This window comes from Acinonyx jubatus, chromosome B4, assembly GCF_027475565.1.
Source record: "Acinonyx jubatus isolate Ajub_Pintada_27869175 chromosome B4, VMU_Ajub_asm_v1.0, whole genome shotgun sequence".
Lineage (NCBI taxonomy): Eukaryota > Metazoa > Chordata > Mammalia > Carnivora > Felidae > Acinonyx > Acinonyx jubatus.
In genome coordinates this window covers 134,052,890-134,069,092 of record NC_069387.1, presented here as the reverse complement: position 1 = coordinate 134,069,092, position 16,203 = coordinate 134,052,890, and the positions used below count along the sequence as shown (strand labels likewise).

The following is a 16,203-nucleotide window of genomic DNA, read 5'->3' as shown; positions in this document are numbered from 1 at the left end:
AGCATTTGCTTGCATTTGCATTCATTTGCAAATGCTTTGCATTTGCGTGCATTTGCATGAGTTTGGCCCTTTTGTTTCTCGGTGGGTCTCTGAGTCCGGCTTGCACACACCTGGTTCGGGCATCCGTTGGAAACCTGGACGGAACTTAGAACAGCAAGCGGGTCTCCTCCTCTCTCCTGTTTGAGACTTCCCTCACATTTTTAGTGGCCGTGGTTGCTTCAGGTTCCGCACACTGGTTCTTCAGGCCAGAGGGACTGGGTTTTCTTTTGGGGTTTCAGCTGCTGTGCTGGGGAGTGACTGTGGCTTACTCTTAGGCTCAAAGCCTTTATGAATGGGAAACTCCCTCCGTACTTGTCCCTTTTCCTGAGTTTTGAATTTCTCCAAAGTCTTCCTGCTTTCGTATTTGCCAGTTTATAGTTGTTTTGTGCGGGAGATTGATCTGTTATGAGCTGTATCTACCACAACTGCTGCTTTATCTGTTTTTAAAAGCAGTCACAAATTTACAGAGAAAGTGGAAGTTTAGTGGGAAGAGCAGTTTTTTTTTCTTTCCCTGACCCATTTGGGAGTAAGCAGCCCCATCACCCCAAATATTTCAGTGTGTGTGTCCTTCAAAACAAGGATAGCCTGGGGCGCCTGGGTGGCTCAGTCCCTTAAGCATCCGACTTCAGCTCAGGTCATGATCTCACGGCTCATCGGTTAGAGCCCTGAGTCAGGCTCTGTGCTGACACCCAGAGCCTGGAGCCTGCTTCAGATTCTGCGTCTCCTCTTTCTTCCCTTCTCCCATTCGCTCTCTGTCTCTCTCTTTCTCAAAAAAAAAAAAAAAAAATCAAAACAAGGGTAGCGTTCTACATAACTGCAACCTGACCACCGAAACATGGATATTAACATGAGCTCATGACTACCGTCTCAGCCCCAGGACCCAGCCTGGTTTTGCCAGTCATTCCATGCAGGTCTTGTATGATCCAGGCCAGAATCACGAATTGCATTTGGTTGTCGTATCCCCCCAGTGTCCTTCAGTCTAGAACAGTTCCTCAGTCTTTCCTTAGCTTTCCGGACCTTAACACTGAAGATTGCAGCGTGTAGCATGTCCCGGTGTGAGTTTATCTCATGTCTCCTTATGACCAGATCAAGGCTTGCATCTTTGGGCAGCAGTACTGCAGAAATGCTGCTGTGTTCTCACTGTGTTTTATTAGGTTGCACTGTGACCCTAGTTTGTCCTGTTACTGTTATGTTCACTTTGATCACTTGACTATCTGTGGGATACTGGGATCTGTCAGGCTTTTTCATGGTAAGGTACTCTTTATCCACTTTGTAATTAATAAGCATTTTGTGGGGAAAATTTGAAACTATGTAAATATTCCATTCCTTACCGAACTTTCATTTATTCATTTACTGTTTTTATATTTGCAGGGACTCAAGATTTCCTCTTTTATCAAGTGGTTATGATCCATTACGTTCTTCATTTATTTTGATTTTTAAATTGCCTCTACTTTGACCAGTAGGAGCCCCTTCCTGCTGGTTTGTGTCCTTTTGGCATGCCCCTGTCATTCTCAGAGCACTTCCTTCGTTTCCAATATAAAATATTCTAAACTCATCTGTACTTTCCTTGCCTCAGTCCTGGAATTATCCATTTCCCTAAATAGCTTTGGTCCTTTCGATGGAAACGAAATTCAGAATCCAGAATCTGGGCACTGGGGCTGCTCATTGCCACTGGGATGGCACTCCAGGCCTCTCAGTGGGCAGAGCTCTAAGGGTACCTTTCCCCCCAATACACATGTATACGTTCATTTACATCTCCGTTCATTTCTGTACCAACCTCTCTCTATATTGAAAACCATGAGTCTACACCAGTACTGCCAATCTAATCCTACCTCTCAGGGTTCTTTCTAATTTTCTTGCTTTTTCATATTTGCAATTACCTTTTCACACAACGAGAAGCTTGGATTTTGTTATTCTTAGTATATTTCCTTATTTGATCAGTCTCCCTGGTGTGTGATCATCTCCCATCCCCAGAGCCTCGCCCTCGCGTGTGGATGCTCTCTTCACCCCACCTGGGTCACGTCCTGCTCTGGACTCCCATGGTCCCCCCAGCATGGCAGACATTGTTTTTTCTCTGCCCCATCAGACTCTAGGACTGACTTATTAGGGAGGGAACAGGAAAGCAGGGAAGAGAGAAGAAAGATGAAAAGCTTTTCTCCTTAAAAAAAAAAAAGTTTCCCCTTTATTCACTTTAACTAAAAATTTCACAAATAAGACGTATCAGTGATTTCATGTGTCACTTTTGACTGTACCCACAGTTTTAAAAATCTGTTTATTTTGAGAGATAGAAAAAAAGTGCAAGCAGGGAAGGGCAGAGAGGGAGGGAGAGAGAGAACCCCAAGCCGACTCCACGCTGTCAGCGCAGAGCCTGATGTGGGGCTCGATCGCGGGAACCATGAGATCATGACCTGAGCGGAAACCAAGAGTCAGATGCTTCGTTGACTGAGCCACCCAGGCACTCATGTATCTCTATTTTTATTAAAAACTTTACTAAGTTATACTTTATATTATAATAAAATTCACCATTTAGAAATTTACAAGGTACTGGTTTTCTGTATATTCAGGGTTATACAACTATCACTGCTGTCTAGTTCTAGAAATTTTCATCACCCCCAAAAGAAACCCCGTACTCATTAGTAGTCACTCCCCATTTCCCCTCCCCTAGTCCCTGATAACCATTAATATATTTTGTGTCACAGTAGATCTGCTTCTTCTGGACATTCACTATAAATGGAGTAATATAATACGTGATCTTTTGTGTCTGGCTTCTTTCATTTACCATCACGTGTTCAAAGTTCATCCGTGTTGTAGCAGGAATCAGTACTCCCTTCCTTCTTATGGCCGACTCGTGATCCATCGTATGCATAGACCACCTTTTGTTTATCGTTGGCTGATGGACCTTCAGGTTGCTTCCACTTTTTGGCCTTTGTGAACAACGTTGCTATGAAAATTCACGTACAGGGGTACCTGGGTGGCTCAGCCGATTGAAGGCCCGTCTATTGATTTTGGCTCAGGTCGCGATCTCACAGTTTGTGAGTTTGAGCCCCACACTGGGCTCCACGCTGACAGTGTGGAGCCTGCTTGGGATTCTCTCTCTCTCTCTGTCTGCCCCTCCTCCACATGTGCCCTCTCTCTCTCTCCAAATAAATAAATGAACTTAAAAAAATTCACGTACAAGTTTTTGTGTGGACATGTGTTTTAACTTCTGTAAGGTACGTGCCTAGGAGTAGAATTGCCGTGTCACGTGGTAATGTTCTCTCTCGGTTTTTAAGTTTTTATTTAAACCCCAGGCAGTTAACACACAGTGTAGTATCAGTTCAAGTGTGCAATCTATAGTGATTCAACACTTCCATACAGCACTCGCTGTTTATCATGACACGTGTACTCCTTAATCGCCATCACCTGTTTCGCACACACCCTCCCTCACTCTGGCGACCATCAGTTTATTCTCTACAGCGAAGAGTCTGTTTCATGGTTTGCCTCCCTCTGGTTTTTTCCCCCCTTGCTCATTTGTTTTGTGTCTTAAATTCCACATACAAGTGAAATCATATGGTTATTTGTCCTTCTCTGACTGATTTCGCTTAGCATTATACTCTCAGCTCCATCCACATCATTGAAAAAGGCAAGATTGCATTCTTTTTGATGGCTGAGCAATATTCGATCACACACACACACACACACACACACACACCCCACATCCTCTTTATCCACTCATCAGTTGGTGGACATTTGGGCTGTTTCCATAGTTTGGCTGTTGTTGATAGTGCTGCTGTAAACATCTGGGTGTGTGTATCCCTTCAAATCAGTATTTTTGTGTCCTTTGGGTAAATACCTAGTAGTGCAGTTGCTGAATCGTAGGGTAGCTCTATCTTTGACTTTTTGAGGAACCTCCATACCGTTTTCCAGAGTGGCCGCACCAGTGTGCATTCCCACCAACGGTGCGGGAGGGTTTCCCTTTCTCCGCATCCTCGCCAACACCTGTTATTCCCTGTGTTGTTGATTTCCGCCGTTCTGACGGGTGGGAGGTGGTAACTCGCTGTGGTTTGGATTTGCACCCCCAAGGGTGAGGGCAACTGGTACCGTTCTCTTGTTTTTAAGGAACATTTGTCCTTGCAAACCCTGTAGGAGTTTCCTCATAAGCTTGATTTGACTGATACTTTATACCAAATGGAGAGTTAAGATATTTTTCCTGCTAATGTCTCCCTATATTCGTGATCTAATGTTAATTTAAAATTTTGACAACCTTCCCAAGCTAATCAGCTATGCAGGAAGAGGAAAAGTACAGAAAATGTGAAATGTGTATCCGTTTTTAAAAGCTACATCTGTTTTTAAGAGAAGTCGCTGAGAGCTGTAGAGATTCAGAGACTTTAAAAACCAGGCCCTGGTAGTCTAGCTGAAAGAATAAGCATGGCTTTTCTAGAACCTCGAGCTCCCGTGACCGTGTGTAAACCAAGGAGGCTGGAATGGGGTGCATTTTTAGGAGGCCAAGTTCACTGGGAATGAAGAGCAGGGTTTCTCTTTCCAGTCACTGGAGTTCACAGGGCGGGTGACTTTTCTAGATCTTTTACCAGCGAATCCCTTTTCCAATAGTGAATGTAAACCTAACTGGAAACATAGAAACCGGTAAAATATTTCAGGGGAATTTCACTGCCAACATTAGGTAAGAGTTTTCCAGTTACAGTGAACTCACTTCAGCTTCAATTTTATTTTAAGAACCACGTTGAGAACTTTTGAATGTCGGACAGTTTCGGAGACCGATCAGGGCAAGAACGGTGTGGCATTGCTGGCAGGGCATCGCCCTGTACCTTAGTTTCCACTAACGGTAGAGTGAATCTTTCTACGAAGGTGGCCCCGGTCTCTGAACGTTAATAAAAGTTTTATGAAAGGAGTTGAATTGGCAAAGAGATTCCAGAGAAGAAAACCACAGCTGTGGTCTGGTCCCGAAGGTCGTGCTGTGTTGGGGAAAGAGATGTCTTTGAAGACACTTGTCGACACGATGGATGTGGATTTAAACACTACCCTCTGCCACCCTAGTCTAAGAGTTTACTTTTAGTGATTCATCGTTGGGTGGTTACGATTCTTAAACATTTTTGCCAGAATCACAAATACTGAAAAAGTGAATTCTTAGCAAAGAGCCTCTCCTTCTAGACTAGATTCTTGGTTTGTTTAATGGACTGAGCTTTGGAGGCTGGACATAATGCAAAAATGTATCTGCCACGTTAGAATTTTCATTAGACCATAAGTAACAATGTGAAATGTGACAAAAGCTTCAATAGGTTAATGGACTTCCTCCCTCCCTCCCTCCCTCCTTCCTTCCTTCCTTCCTTCCTTCCTTCCTTCCTTTCTTTCTTTCTTTCTTTCTTTCTTTCTTTCTGTCTCTCTTTTTCCTTCCTTCCTTCCTTCCTTCCTTCCTTCCTTCCTTCCTTCCTTCCTTCCTTCCTTCCTTCCTGGCAGGGTGGTTAGCGCAGTGACAGGAACTTGGGCTCTGGAATCACAGAGAGTTCTGGCACTTAATGGTAGTGCCGTGCAGGGAGGTCACATCCCTGTTCTGTGAAATGTGGAAAACGACCACACCCGCAGAAGCTGGTTTTGGGACTAGAGGAGTTAACTCCTGTAAAACACCAAGGGTACTGCTTGTGCCCGTCTGTTGGGTATGAGCTCTGCAATTGTACGTTTCCCCCCTTGTCATGAAGCCTTACTCCCCAAACCATGAGGCCTCCTGTCTTGGAGCAGCACACACACCCTGTTCTCGCCCTTCTTCTGTGGGGTTAGGCAAACTCTGAGGTGTCTACCCCAAAATGACATCTCCTAGTAAATACCCTATCCGAAATAGAAATCACGGATGTGCTTTTCAGGAAACGTCTTCACGAAGGCCCACACCGTGAGCCACTCTCCCTCTGGTCCCATTTTCTAGTCACACATGTTTTAAATAGAAAAGAGAAATTTGTCCTTTGGGGAAGACTGAGGTAGCCGTGTAGGCTTTGAGGCTGGAATTTGAAGGGCTAAGTGAACATCAAATTTGACTGTATAGACGTGGGAGCCGCTCAGCTGTATGGGAAATTGTACTTTGTGTGTTTGTATGAGGCTTCATAAAATATATCTGTATTGGTTACACGTCTTTTTTATTTTTATTTTTATTTTTTAACGTTTATTTATTTTTGAGACAGAGAGAGACAGAGCATGAACGGGGGAGGGTCAGAGAGAGGGAGACACAGAATCGGAAACAGGCTCCAGGCTCTGAGCCGTCAGCCCAGAGCCCGACGTGGGGCTCGAACTCACGGACCGCGAGATGGTGACCTGAGCTGAAGTCGGACGCTTAACCGACTGAGCCACCCAGGCGCCCCTGATTACACGTCTTAACTTTAGTTTCCGAATCCTTTTTTGGGGGAGATAATTATTTTCACTTTTTAAAAAATTAGACTTTTTCTTTAGAAGTAATTTCAAACCTCCAGAAAATCTGTAAGAATGAGAATAGTACAAATAGTACCCATAGACCTTTTACCCAGATTTGCCACTTGTGAACATTTACTCTCATTTGCTTCTCCTGTGATCTTTTGTTATCTACGTGTGGTCTGTATGCAGATGCAAACGGTGTACAAGACATATACACTGTGTACATCATTTTTTTCTGAACTCTTTAAGAGGCAGCCGCTTATATTATGGTTATTTACTTGTAAAAACTTCACTGTGTATTTCCTAAAAATAAGAACTATTCTCTTACACGATCACAGTAATCAACATTAGTAAATTAAACATTGAGATACTACTTTAATCTATAGCCCATATTGACCCACTTGACCCAATAATGTCCTTTATAGAATTTTTAATTTAAAAATGGCTTTTTTTCTACCTTAAAAGTATATGAATGTACAGAAAGTTCACATGACCCTCAGACGGTAAAACTGTGCTGTGGCCTCACCCTTTTGGGGAAAAATATATATAATATATACATTTATACATATATACACATAGAAGTACATATAAAATGTATAGTAGAACGTATTTCTACTAATTTTACTCTATTTTTAAAATTAAAAAAAAAATTTTTTTAATGTTTATTTTTGAGAGAGAGAGAGCGTGCGCGTGCAAGTGGAGGGAGGGGCAGAGAGAGAGGGAGACACAGAATCCGAAGCACGCTCCAGGCTCCAAGCTGACTGTCAGCACAGAGCCCGACATGGGGCTCGAATTCGCAAATCATGAGATCATGACCTGAGCCGAAGTCAGATGCTCTACTGACTGAGCCACCCAGGCACCCCTATTTATTTTTATTTTACAGAGAGATCCTGTGAGCGGGGGAGAGGGCGAGAGAGGGAATCCTAAGCAGGCTCCACTCTCAGCCTGGAGTCTGAGGAGGGGCTTGACCCCATGACCCCGGGACCATGACCTGAGCCCACACCAGGAGTGGGGCACTCAACCAACTGAGCCACCCAGGCACCCCTAATTGTACTCTGTGTTTTAGATAGAACTAGATTTCAGATAATTTTGTAGACAACTTGTTGACTTTTAATTGATCACAGATTGGCCAGGCATTTATGCTATTTGTACCCGGTTTATTGAGGATGTATGTCAACTCAGACACCTAGGTGAAGTAGCTGTGCCTCCTAGACTACCCGCCCCTCTGATGGCATCCTGTCTTACACCATGAGAACTCCTGTGCGGTCTACTACTTGGATCTGAATCCTCTAACAGGCTGTCATTCTTGTTTGAATGTAGATCCCCCTCACCAGTTCTGGTGCCGTTCCTTACCTTGAATTCCTGTCCGGGTTCAGTGGGATGGACCTACATATAAATGTTATAAAGAGGTAAGTGGTTTCGTTTGCTCATATGAAAATGTGAATTATGGAATGACAAGAGAGAGGCTATGAGGTCATGAGAGCTAATCAGGTCAACAGATATGTGTGGAAGATGAGTTGGTAGAGCTCGTCCATATAGAATTTAATGGAGTTAATCCTCAGTCAAACGTATATGTAGACAAGTCTTTAGTAGCCTCAATGTAGGATGCATTTTAGAACAAAAGAAATAATACTGTATTGGAAATGGAAACGTAACAAATTAAGACAGTGCTAATATATATTATGTGCAGCGTACTTCAGGTTTGGAAATAATACATTTTAATTTTGAAGTAAAAATGTTAAGATGCAGAATTTAAATTTGTTCATTTTTATTTTATTTCTAACGTCTCTCATTCAAAAGCGATCATGTTTTAGGAGGTACAAATGAAATATTTTTTAAAGAGGTCCTTTGGATTCTGTAACTGTAGCATGCGCTTGGGGCTCGCTCACTTTACCTGCAAAAGGGGAGTGTTAGAGTATGAACTCTCATGTCTCCATCAGCTGGAAGGTTCTTTGATTCTAGCATGTGATTCAGGAAAGGCCATTTTAGTAAAAAAATTACTCAGATTATCTGACTCTAAATGAATAAACCTCATTTTCTCAGGAGTCGTGCAGTTGTAAGAGTTAAATCTGATCCTGAAGCATTAGCAAGTTTTGGTGTGATAGCTTTCCTGACGGAATCAGTCGTGGATGCAAGCGTAGGTGTAAGAAATCATGCAGCAGAGGGGAGGCAGAGCAGGGATTGTTCAATGGGCGTGAGTTTCAGAGACGTGGTGCATAACAGTGTGCATATACTTCACACTGATGAACTGCACGCTTAAAAATGATTAAGGTGGGAAATTTTATGTTGTGCGTTTTTTTTTTTTTTTTTTTTGGTTTGTTTCTTTTGATTTTTTATCACAATTAAAAAACAGAATCGGTGCAGCAACGCCAACACGAGTGACGAAGTATTAGCCCCTAGGCAGCCGGGGACTGCTCTGTGCTCTGTGTAGTTAATGGTCCGTAAGTGTTGGGCTGAGATCATCTCCAGATTTATTCAAAAGAATGACTATTTGTTTTATAAACTGTATTTTGATGCTCCTAACCTAAAGCAGTCCCCATCTGTGATAAGGTCGCTGGGTAGACAGTCCCCTCATTTGAATGTTACTTGTTGGAAAAGCTAAACAACTAGAAAACCCGAAAGCAGGAGAGTTCTTTTTTTGTCTTTTGTTTTTGTTCCTTTGATTTTGAAACATCAGTCTAATAATTAGCTTGAGATGAAAAGGATCACAAGTTACTTCCTTAAATATAAAAGGCTAAATGTTTAAACTAAGTTTGAAAGGTTTAGCTGAAAACTGACTTAACCCGGGGGGCTGAATTTTCTTTGCTGTTGGAGACAGTGAATCGTAGCCAACAGAGATGCTCCCTCTGGTAATATGGTAGGGTATATCCATGAACGCACTTCCGCTGGAAACCACTAAACTGACTGATATAAGGTAAAACGTATACATGCATTTTCATTCATTAGTGAGCTGGCCAGAAAGCGAGGACTCCTTAGAGGCCAACATGAAATGAGACGAAAGCCAGCTTTTGCCCTGAGAGTATTAGCTAAATCCCGGTGGATGTGTGTTTCAGCTCGGTTGGCTATTTAGAGTGGAGGGGACAGGAGACACACTGAGGTGGAGGGACCCAACAGAAGACCAGTACATATAAAGTTAGGACACCTAAACCCTCATGTAAGCGTAAGTTATAAATATAAATCTGCATCACAGAAGGGCACAACAAGGAAACCTACCTTTTCCCATGCTGCATTTGGGCAAAGCGCAGTAAGTCAGTATTTATGCAAGTCTGTGCCTGAAATAATGCTACCTGTGTGGTCTGAGAAGTCTTAGGCTAGTAGTTCACTTAAAACTGGTCCTGGCCTGGGTGTGGCCTTCTGTAGAGGAATACATTTTCAACCTAGCCCTTAAAGAATTTCCACAAAGTGCCAAGTAATACCAGACCACACACACAAAATATTGAAAAATATGAAGAGACAAAGAATGAGGTTGGCAAACCAATAGAAGCAATGTCCCCTAGGATCAGATATCCAAGTGCTCGAAATACTGGAAGTATCGAATATAGAATCTAAAACTATTTTAGAATGTTCAGAAGAATGAAAGAATGGACTCAACATATAAATACGAAAGAAGAGGCCAAAAGGGAAAAAAAAAAAAGATTTGGAAAAGTACGGAGCAGAACTTCTGGTACTTGAAAGATGCAATAACAATTGTTGATATAAAATTCAGTGGCTGGGTGAAAGTCGTGGATTAAACACAGCCGAAGGGAGCATTAGTGGAGTGGAAAGTAGTTCCAAAGCAGTTATCCATGAAGGCCACCCAGAAAGACAAAGACAGATAAAGTATGGAGGACAGGTGTAAGAGACATGGTGGGGAGAAAGAGAAGGGCAAGAGATTTCTTACTGGATTTCCAGATATGCAGGGAAAGGATAGGGAAGAGAGATATTGAAAAGGATGATGCCTGAGAAGCTTACGCCAGCCAAATGAAAAGAAACGCCTACGTAGACATGTCCCAGTGAAACTGCAGAGCAGCAGAATCGGAGAGAGGAGAGGAAAGGCAGCAAGAGGAGAAACCAGACTGGCCTAGGGGACCGACCATAGACTGAGACTGGTGTCCCTGGTTTGAAACAGTGCGAAGGCCTCTCCCATGCACGGGGAATAAAGTATTTGCCAGCCTAGGACCTGTAAGGTCTCTTTCTGTGGGAACACCGGGGCCCTTTTCGCTTCTCGCCATAGCATAAGCTCAAGCACTGATGCCAGGCCATGTGGAAAAGGGAGAAACACGTGTCCCCTCTGCCTGTGGTGTTCAAGGTCACCTTTCAACTAGATCCTTCCTTTGTACTACAAAGCATGCCTCTTACTTTTATACACACATGTAGTATGAAGGAACCCCTACAATTGGAGAAGGGCGAGTCGGGGGCCTTTGTGTTTGGCTCTAACTCTTGATTTGGGTGATTGTTAAGTAGGCATTTGCCTTAATAATAACTAAACTATGAAAATACATATTCTTTTCTATCTATAAGTCATATTTCATAAACACAATGTAAAACTCAGTAAGTTCAAGAAACAGATTAGCTGTAGCAGAAGAAATAAGTGAACTGGAAGACCGGCCAGAAAAAAACTTAGCCGGAAGGCAGCACAGAGTCACAGAAATGAAACTGGAACTCTATGAAGATGGTAATGAGAGATGGGATGGGGTGATACCTGAAGGAGCAATGGCTGAGGACTTTCCAGAACCGAGGGAGGGTTCTGTCCCGCTGACTCAGAAAGCCAAAGAAGTCCCGAGCAGGATTAAAGATGGGGGTGGGGGCACAACTACCCCCAGACCGAGAGATCTCCCAAGAAGCCAGAGGGCAACAGCTAGACAAAAGTGACTTCTGAACAGCAACAGGGATGCCAGGCGAGTGAATTGACGATCACAGTGTCTGGAAAGAAAATCTTAGAAGTATATATAAAGGACATATCTTTCAGTATTTTCAGAATTGAAATAAAGACCTTGTAAAACAAAAACGGATCTGGCCCCCCAGCAGATCCAGTGAAAGAACTTTAAAGGATGGACTTTTTAGGTGGAAGGAAAACGCTCCTGGCTGGACAGTTAGAGGCGATGCGGGGAAGAGTGAAGGGCAAAAAGGACAGTGAGTGTGCAGTTGGGTCCAAACACCCGCTGACCTGAGGAAGCGCTAAGGGCCAAGAGTAACGATGGCTTTGGGAATTTAAAACTAGAAGAGAATTAAAATACACGACAGTAGCAATATATACACGGAGAGGAGGGACTGGCATAAAATGTCCTCGAGTTGTTACCTTGTCCAGCAGGAAGATGAGAAATCTTGATTAACTTTAGACTTTGAAAAATATGCAGGTTACAATTTGCAGAACAACTGCCGCACGATTAAACATGGAGTGTTTAGAGGCAAACAAGTGGATGGAATCCTGAAAAATGGGATTAACCGAAGGAAGGCAAAAGCCCGCAGAATAGGGCAGAACCAATAGAAATCCCAAATGTATTGGCGATTGTAATAAATGTTCCACTTAAAAGGCGCAGATTGTCTGACTAGGTAACAAATAGTAAACTCCACTAAGAGAAAAACCTAGACAGGCTTACAGAAAGGTTAAAAAGTGAAAGGGTTTCAAGACCCACCGTTCTGAGAAACACTAAAGAAAGAGGGCGCCGCTAAGTTAATAGCTGATAATAAGCTGTGTTCTCCCAAAGCAGACAGAAAGATGGAGTTCAGGGGTGCAAGACGCGGTGTAGGGGAGACAGCTGTGAAGGGAAGAGGGCCAGAGGGGAGTTGGGCCCAGGAGCTGCCCTGTGGACCGGAGAGGGAGGGAGGGAGGAAGGGGGAGATGGGGAGCGAGTTTGCACCCGGCTCCGGGGACACCGGGCTCCGGGGACACCCCCGCTGCTCCATTTCTCCAGCTGACGGTGGGTACACAGGCATTTGTCTGTTTTTGTTCTTTAAGTCTGAAACGTATCTTCAAAATAGTGTTTTGTGTCTCTTCCGATACATAATTAAGACATGAAAAATATTACATTTAATATAGAACCATAAGTCTGGAATCCTGGCGAGTTTCCCTGTTGAAGTTGGGCACTTCCCCCTCCCAGCCTCAGTTTCCTCCAACGTAAAATGAAGTTAATTTCTGCTGGAAACGCTCCAACGTCTTCCGCTTACCCCAGTATGAAGTCCAGCTTCCTTATCATGGCCACAGCACCGCAGAGCTGGCATCCATTTCCATCCCTGCACTCACCCGTGTCCCCTGCCCTGCCGGGGGGGCTCTGGTCTCCGTGGCCACCGCCAGTAGCAAAGCTGGGACGTGCTGAGTTCCGGCCCCCTCGGCCTCATGCCGCTGTGTCCTCCCTTTGCTTTGTCCAGAGAGCTTTTCCTTCAAGTGGACCGTTCCTGGCTTCTCTGCTTGTAGGTGTCCGTCGGATTGTTCCAAAGAGGGGCTCTGAAGTAGTTGATAGATACGTGGATAGTGGGAGAGAGAAAACAGTTATAAAAGCAGATCGAGCCACGGGGATGGTACAGACATACATCCACCACGAAGTCCTTTACAGCGTGGCAAGGAGTGCCCCTGGAGTGGACTGGGGACCCCTTAGAGGTCAGAACACAGGACTGCAGCAGAGGGGTGCGATGTGGGGTGTGACCCGGCACCTCCACTTCTGCAGCCATGACCTTCGTCTCCCTCAGTCTCTTTGTCTGCAAACCAGGACGATCATGGCCCCTGACCCACAGTCGTCGTGAGGATTAAATCAGATGGGGCTCGCCGTAGGAAGCGCTCATGAAGTGTCAGCTCTAATTGCTCAGTTCCCACACTACCTGGGAGGAATAAATGTTAGATTTCATTTTATGGATGAGGAAACTGAGGCATGGAGAAGCTAGGGACTTGGTCCAGGTCTACACTGCTGGCAGATGGCAGTGTGTAAGAAATACCTCGCGCTTATAAATATATAATTTAGAAATCCTTATAATTTTGATCTCTGCATGCCCTACATAAGCATTTATTTGGTTAAAACATGTTAACAAAAAGTCTTTATTTTTATTTTTAAGGGGAGGTGGGAACGAAATGCATTGCAGTCGGACAGTAAAAGAACTTGAAATCCAAGTAGGAGAGAAGGTAATAGAGATCTTTTAAAATTCTTCCCCCGACCCTTTGTCAAAAGTATTGTCAGCAGAGGTAGATGAAGCAGAATGGGCCACATCTTGCTGTCTGCACTCTCCCGTCAGAGCCGTCTGACAAATAGATCCGATAACAAGCCCGTGTGAGAGCTTGCATTCAGACGGTCTCGGATGGCGTCTCTTCGGATGAGTGACACCAACAGGGAGTCCTGGAATATGAGTCACTTTTGTAGTAACTTTAGATCCTCAGTATTAGGGCTGCCCTTTCTGGATTTGTCGAAGACTGAAGCAAGGATCTCTTTGGAAAGAGAAAACTACTGCTTTTCAGCAGCAAATGCCAATTAAGAGCAGCATGGCAAAAATGACTGGTGACACTCAAAGTGGCATATATTTAAGTATTGAGTAACTTTGCCACAGAAGCTACTACATGTGTTTAGGAGAGGAGCATATAGCTTTGCTCCTTCCTGTTTGCTGATTATGGCTGGACATCGTCGCGTACGGCTAGGGAGGGAGGAGATGTGCGTGGCTTCCCGGGGTTGGAATCGGACCCCTTTTAAAATGCATTTGAGCCTGTCAGTTACACAAGCAGTTTGAGAATCATGATTTAATTCGCCCGGTTCAATATGTTGGTTTGAAATGTGACAAATCTTCTTTCCTTTTTGAACCTTCTGGGATTTTCATACATTTCAAAATTAAAAAATCGCCAGAAATCCACAAAATGTTTGCCTGAATTTCCCTGGCTGAAGCCACCGACATCAGAAAATTCATCTTAATGTGACATTTTTTAGCATTACATACTCCTAAAAATCTGGTTTCACTATGGTCTATATTGGTCAGAACCCTGGCGTAATTATCTGCCTCTGCTATTGTGGTTCATTTGTTATTCTGTAAGAGATACATAATATGATTGGTATCATTTATGGCACGCCTTTAATTTGTCTCTTCATAAGCTGTGTTAATCATGAAACACTCCTGGGAAAGTCAACCGTTTGTCAGAATCATCATATCAACATAAACACCATCGTGGATCAAAAATACAGCATTTCAGGGGCGCCTGGGTGGCTCAGTTGGTTGAGCATCCGACTCTTGATTTCAGCTCAGGTCATGATCTCACTGTTGGTGAGAAAATAAATAAACAAACATTAAAAAAAAAAAAATACAGCATTTCAGCGAGCGCAGTGCGTAGGGACCTAGGCCGGGATTGGAAATTACCAACAATAAGGCCTCGCCGAGGAAAGCCACAAGGGACCCTTGATCTAATTCCTCTGTTATCTCAGCCCCCTCCCTCTTATCCTAACAGTGGGGGGAGCCCTCCCACTGGTTAGGAGCGAGTTAATCAGTGGGCTTGCACAGTGCAGCTTTCAAGCAACTTCTGGGGAAAAGGCCGAGGAGGGGTGATTGCAGAAGCACTAAATCCCTGGGTGGCTCGGGGAGTTCTCTGCCGTGCATGCTGGCCAGCGTCCACCGCACCCCAGTTCTACCTGGGGCCCCGACTCTGGGCAGGCAGGTGGAGTAGGACAAGACTGATCTGGGGACTGTTAAAAAACAAAAAACAAAAAACAAAACTCAACCGAGTAAATGTGAAGATCTAATTGGCTTCATTAAGCCCTTCGTGAATTGAACAGCATCCCCAGGAAGCGAAGGAGAGGGGAGCTGCAAGGAGGTGGATTTTATTGGGGGGGGGGGGGGGGGGGGGCAAGAAGCTGTTAGCGAAGGGAAAGAGAGGATTGTTTCAGGCCAGGTCACCTTCCCTGGGGCGAAGGACAAGGGTCTTATTAGGTGGATCACCTCACCTGTCTTTGGGAGAGGGAGGAATAGGGAGGGCCCACGAGACAGATGACCTCAACCGTGCTGGCCGGTAAATTCCAGATTGATTGGCTTCAAATGCCAGTCCTGGAGAAGCTGAAACTTCAAATAAGTCTTGGTTTGCTCTGCGGAGGACAAGGGGCTCCATCGAGTGCCCGTGGCTTTCTTTTTAACAGGACCGGTCGGCTCTGGGTTTCCATCTTGGAGCTTTGCCACTCACCAGCGGCCTTGACAAGTCTTTATCACTGGCTTTCCCTTAGCGGGGATAATAGCACCACCTTGAAGTATAACTGAGCTCAAGGGGTTCGCCGCTTAGGGTGTGTCAAACTGAACACAGCCCAAGGAAATGTTGAAAGCAAAGAGCTTTGCGTTACCTGTTACAAGTAAGGAGACAGGGAGATAGTTCTCAAAGCGCCATCTCCCTGTGGGGTTAGTACAGGAAGCTTTCATTCCGTGTGTCAAGGACAGGGGCAGGAGCTGACGGAGGCACTTTTGGTTCAGTGGGACACGCCAGCGTGTCAGCATGCTAGGGTGCATACATCGTATGTTTAAAAAAATGGCGGAAAGCTCTGCCTGTGGGAGGGGATCTTAGTATTCTAAGGAGCGGAAGGTAACTTCAGGGCAACTCGGGGGGGGGCTTCTGCACGGGTCCTCAGCTCCAGTCCGGCTCATACTGGCTCTAGCAGGGGGCTCTCTGGTGAAGCGTCTAGCTGGATGTCTTCTTGGCCGGACCTGTTGGCTCCACAGAACAAAACACATCCTTCCCTTCTTCCCTTCTGCTGGTAGCTTTTCTCCCTCCTATTTGAGTAACTTCCCGTGGCATCCTGCTTCCCAGAAGTGCTGTTGTGTGCCTTACAAATACCCGGTGTG

The 16,203-nt window shown here is 44.6% G+C and overlaps 1 protein-coding gene across 7 annotated transcripts in view; it reads left to right on the top strand.

Moving 5' to 3' along the window:
- EFCAB6 (EF-hand calcium binding domain 6) overlaps positions 1 to 16,203 on the top strand; it is a 245,050-nt gene that overhangs the window by 36,749 nt on the left and 192,098 nt on the right. For 5 of the 7 annotated variants that reach the window (XM_053226905.1, XM_053226903.1, XM_053226901.1 and 2 more), the window contains 2 exons: positions 7,753 to 7,841; positions 13,459 to 13,525. The exons of 1 other annotated variant lie outside the window; for it this stretch is intronic. In XM_053226905.1, coding sequence (XP_053082880.1) covers positions 7,753 to 7,841; positions 13,459 to 13,525 — 156 coding nt within the window. The remainder of the gene's footprint in view (positions 1 to 7,752; positions 7,842 to 13,458; positions 13,526 to 16,203) is intronic. One more of the 7 variants, XM_053226906.1, reaches the window with a different exon arrangement.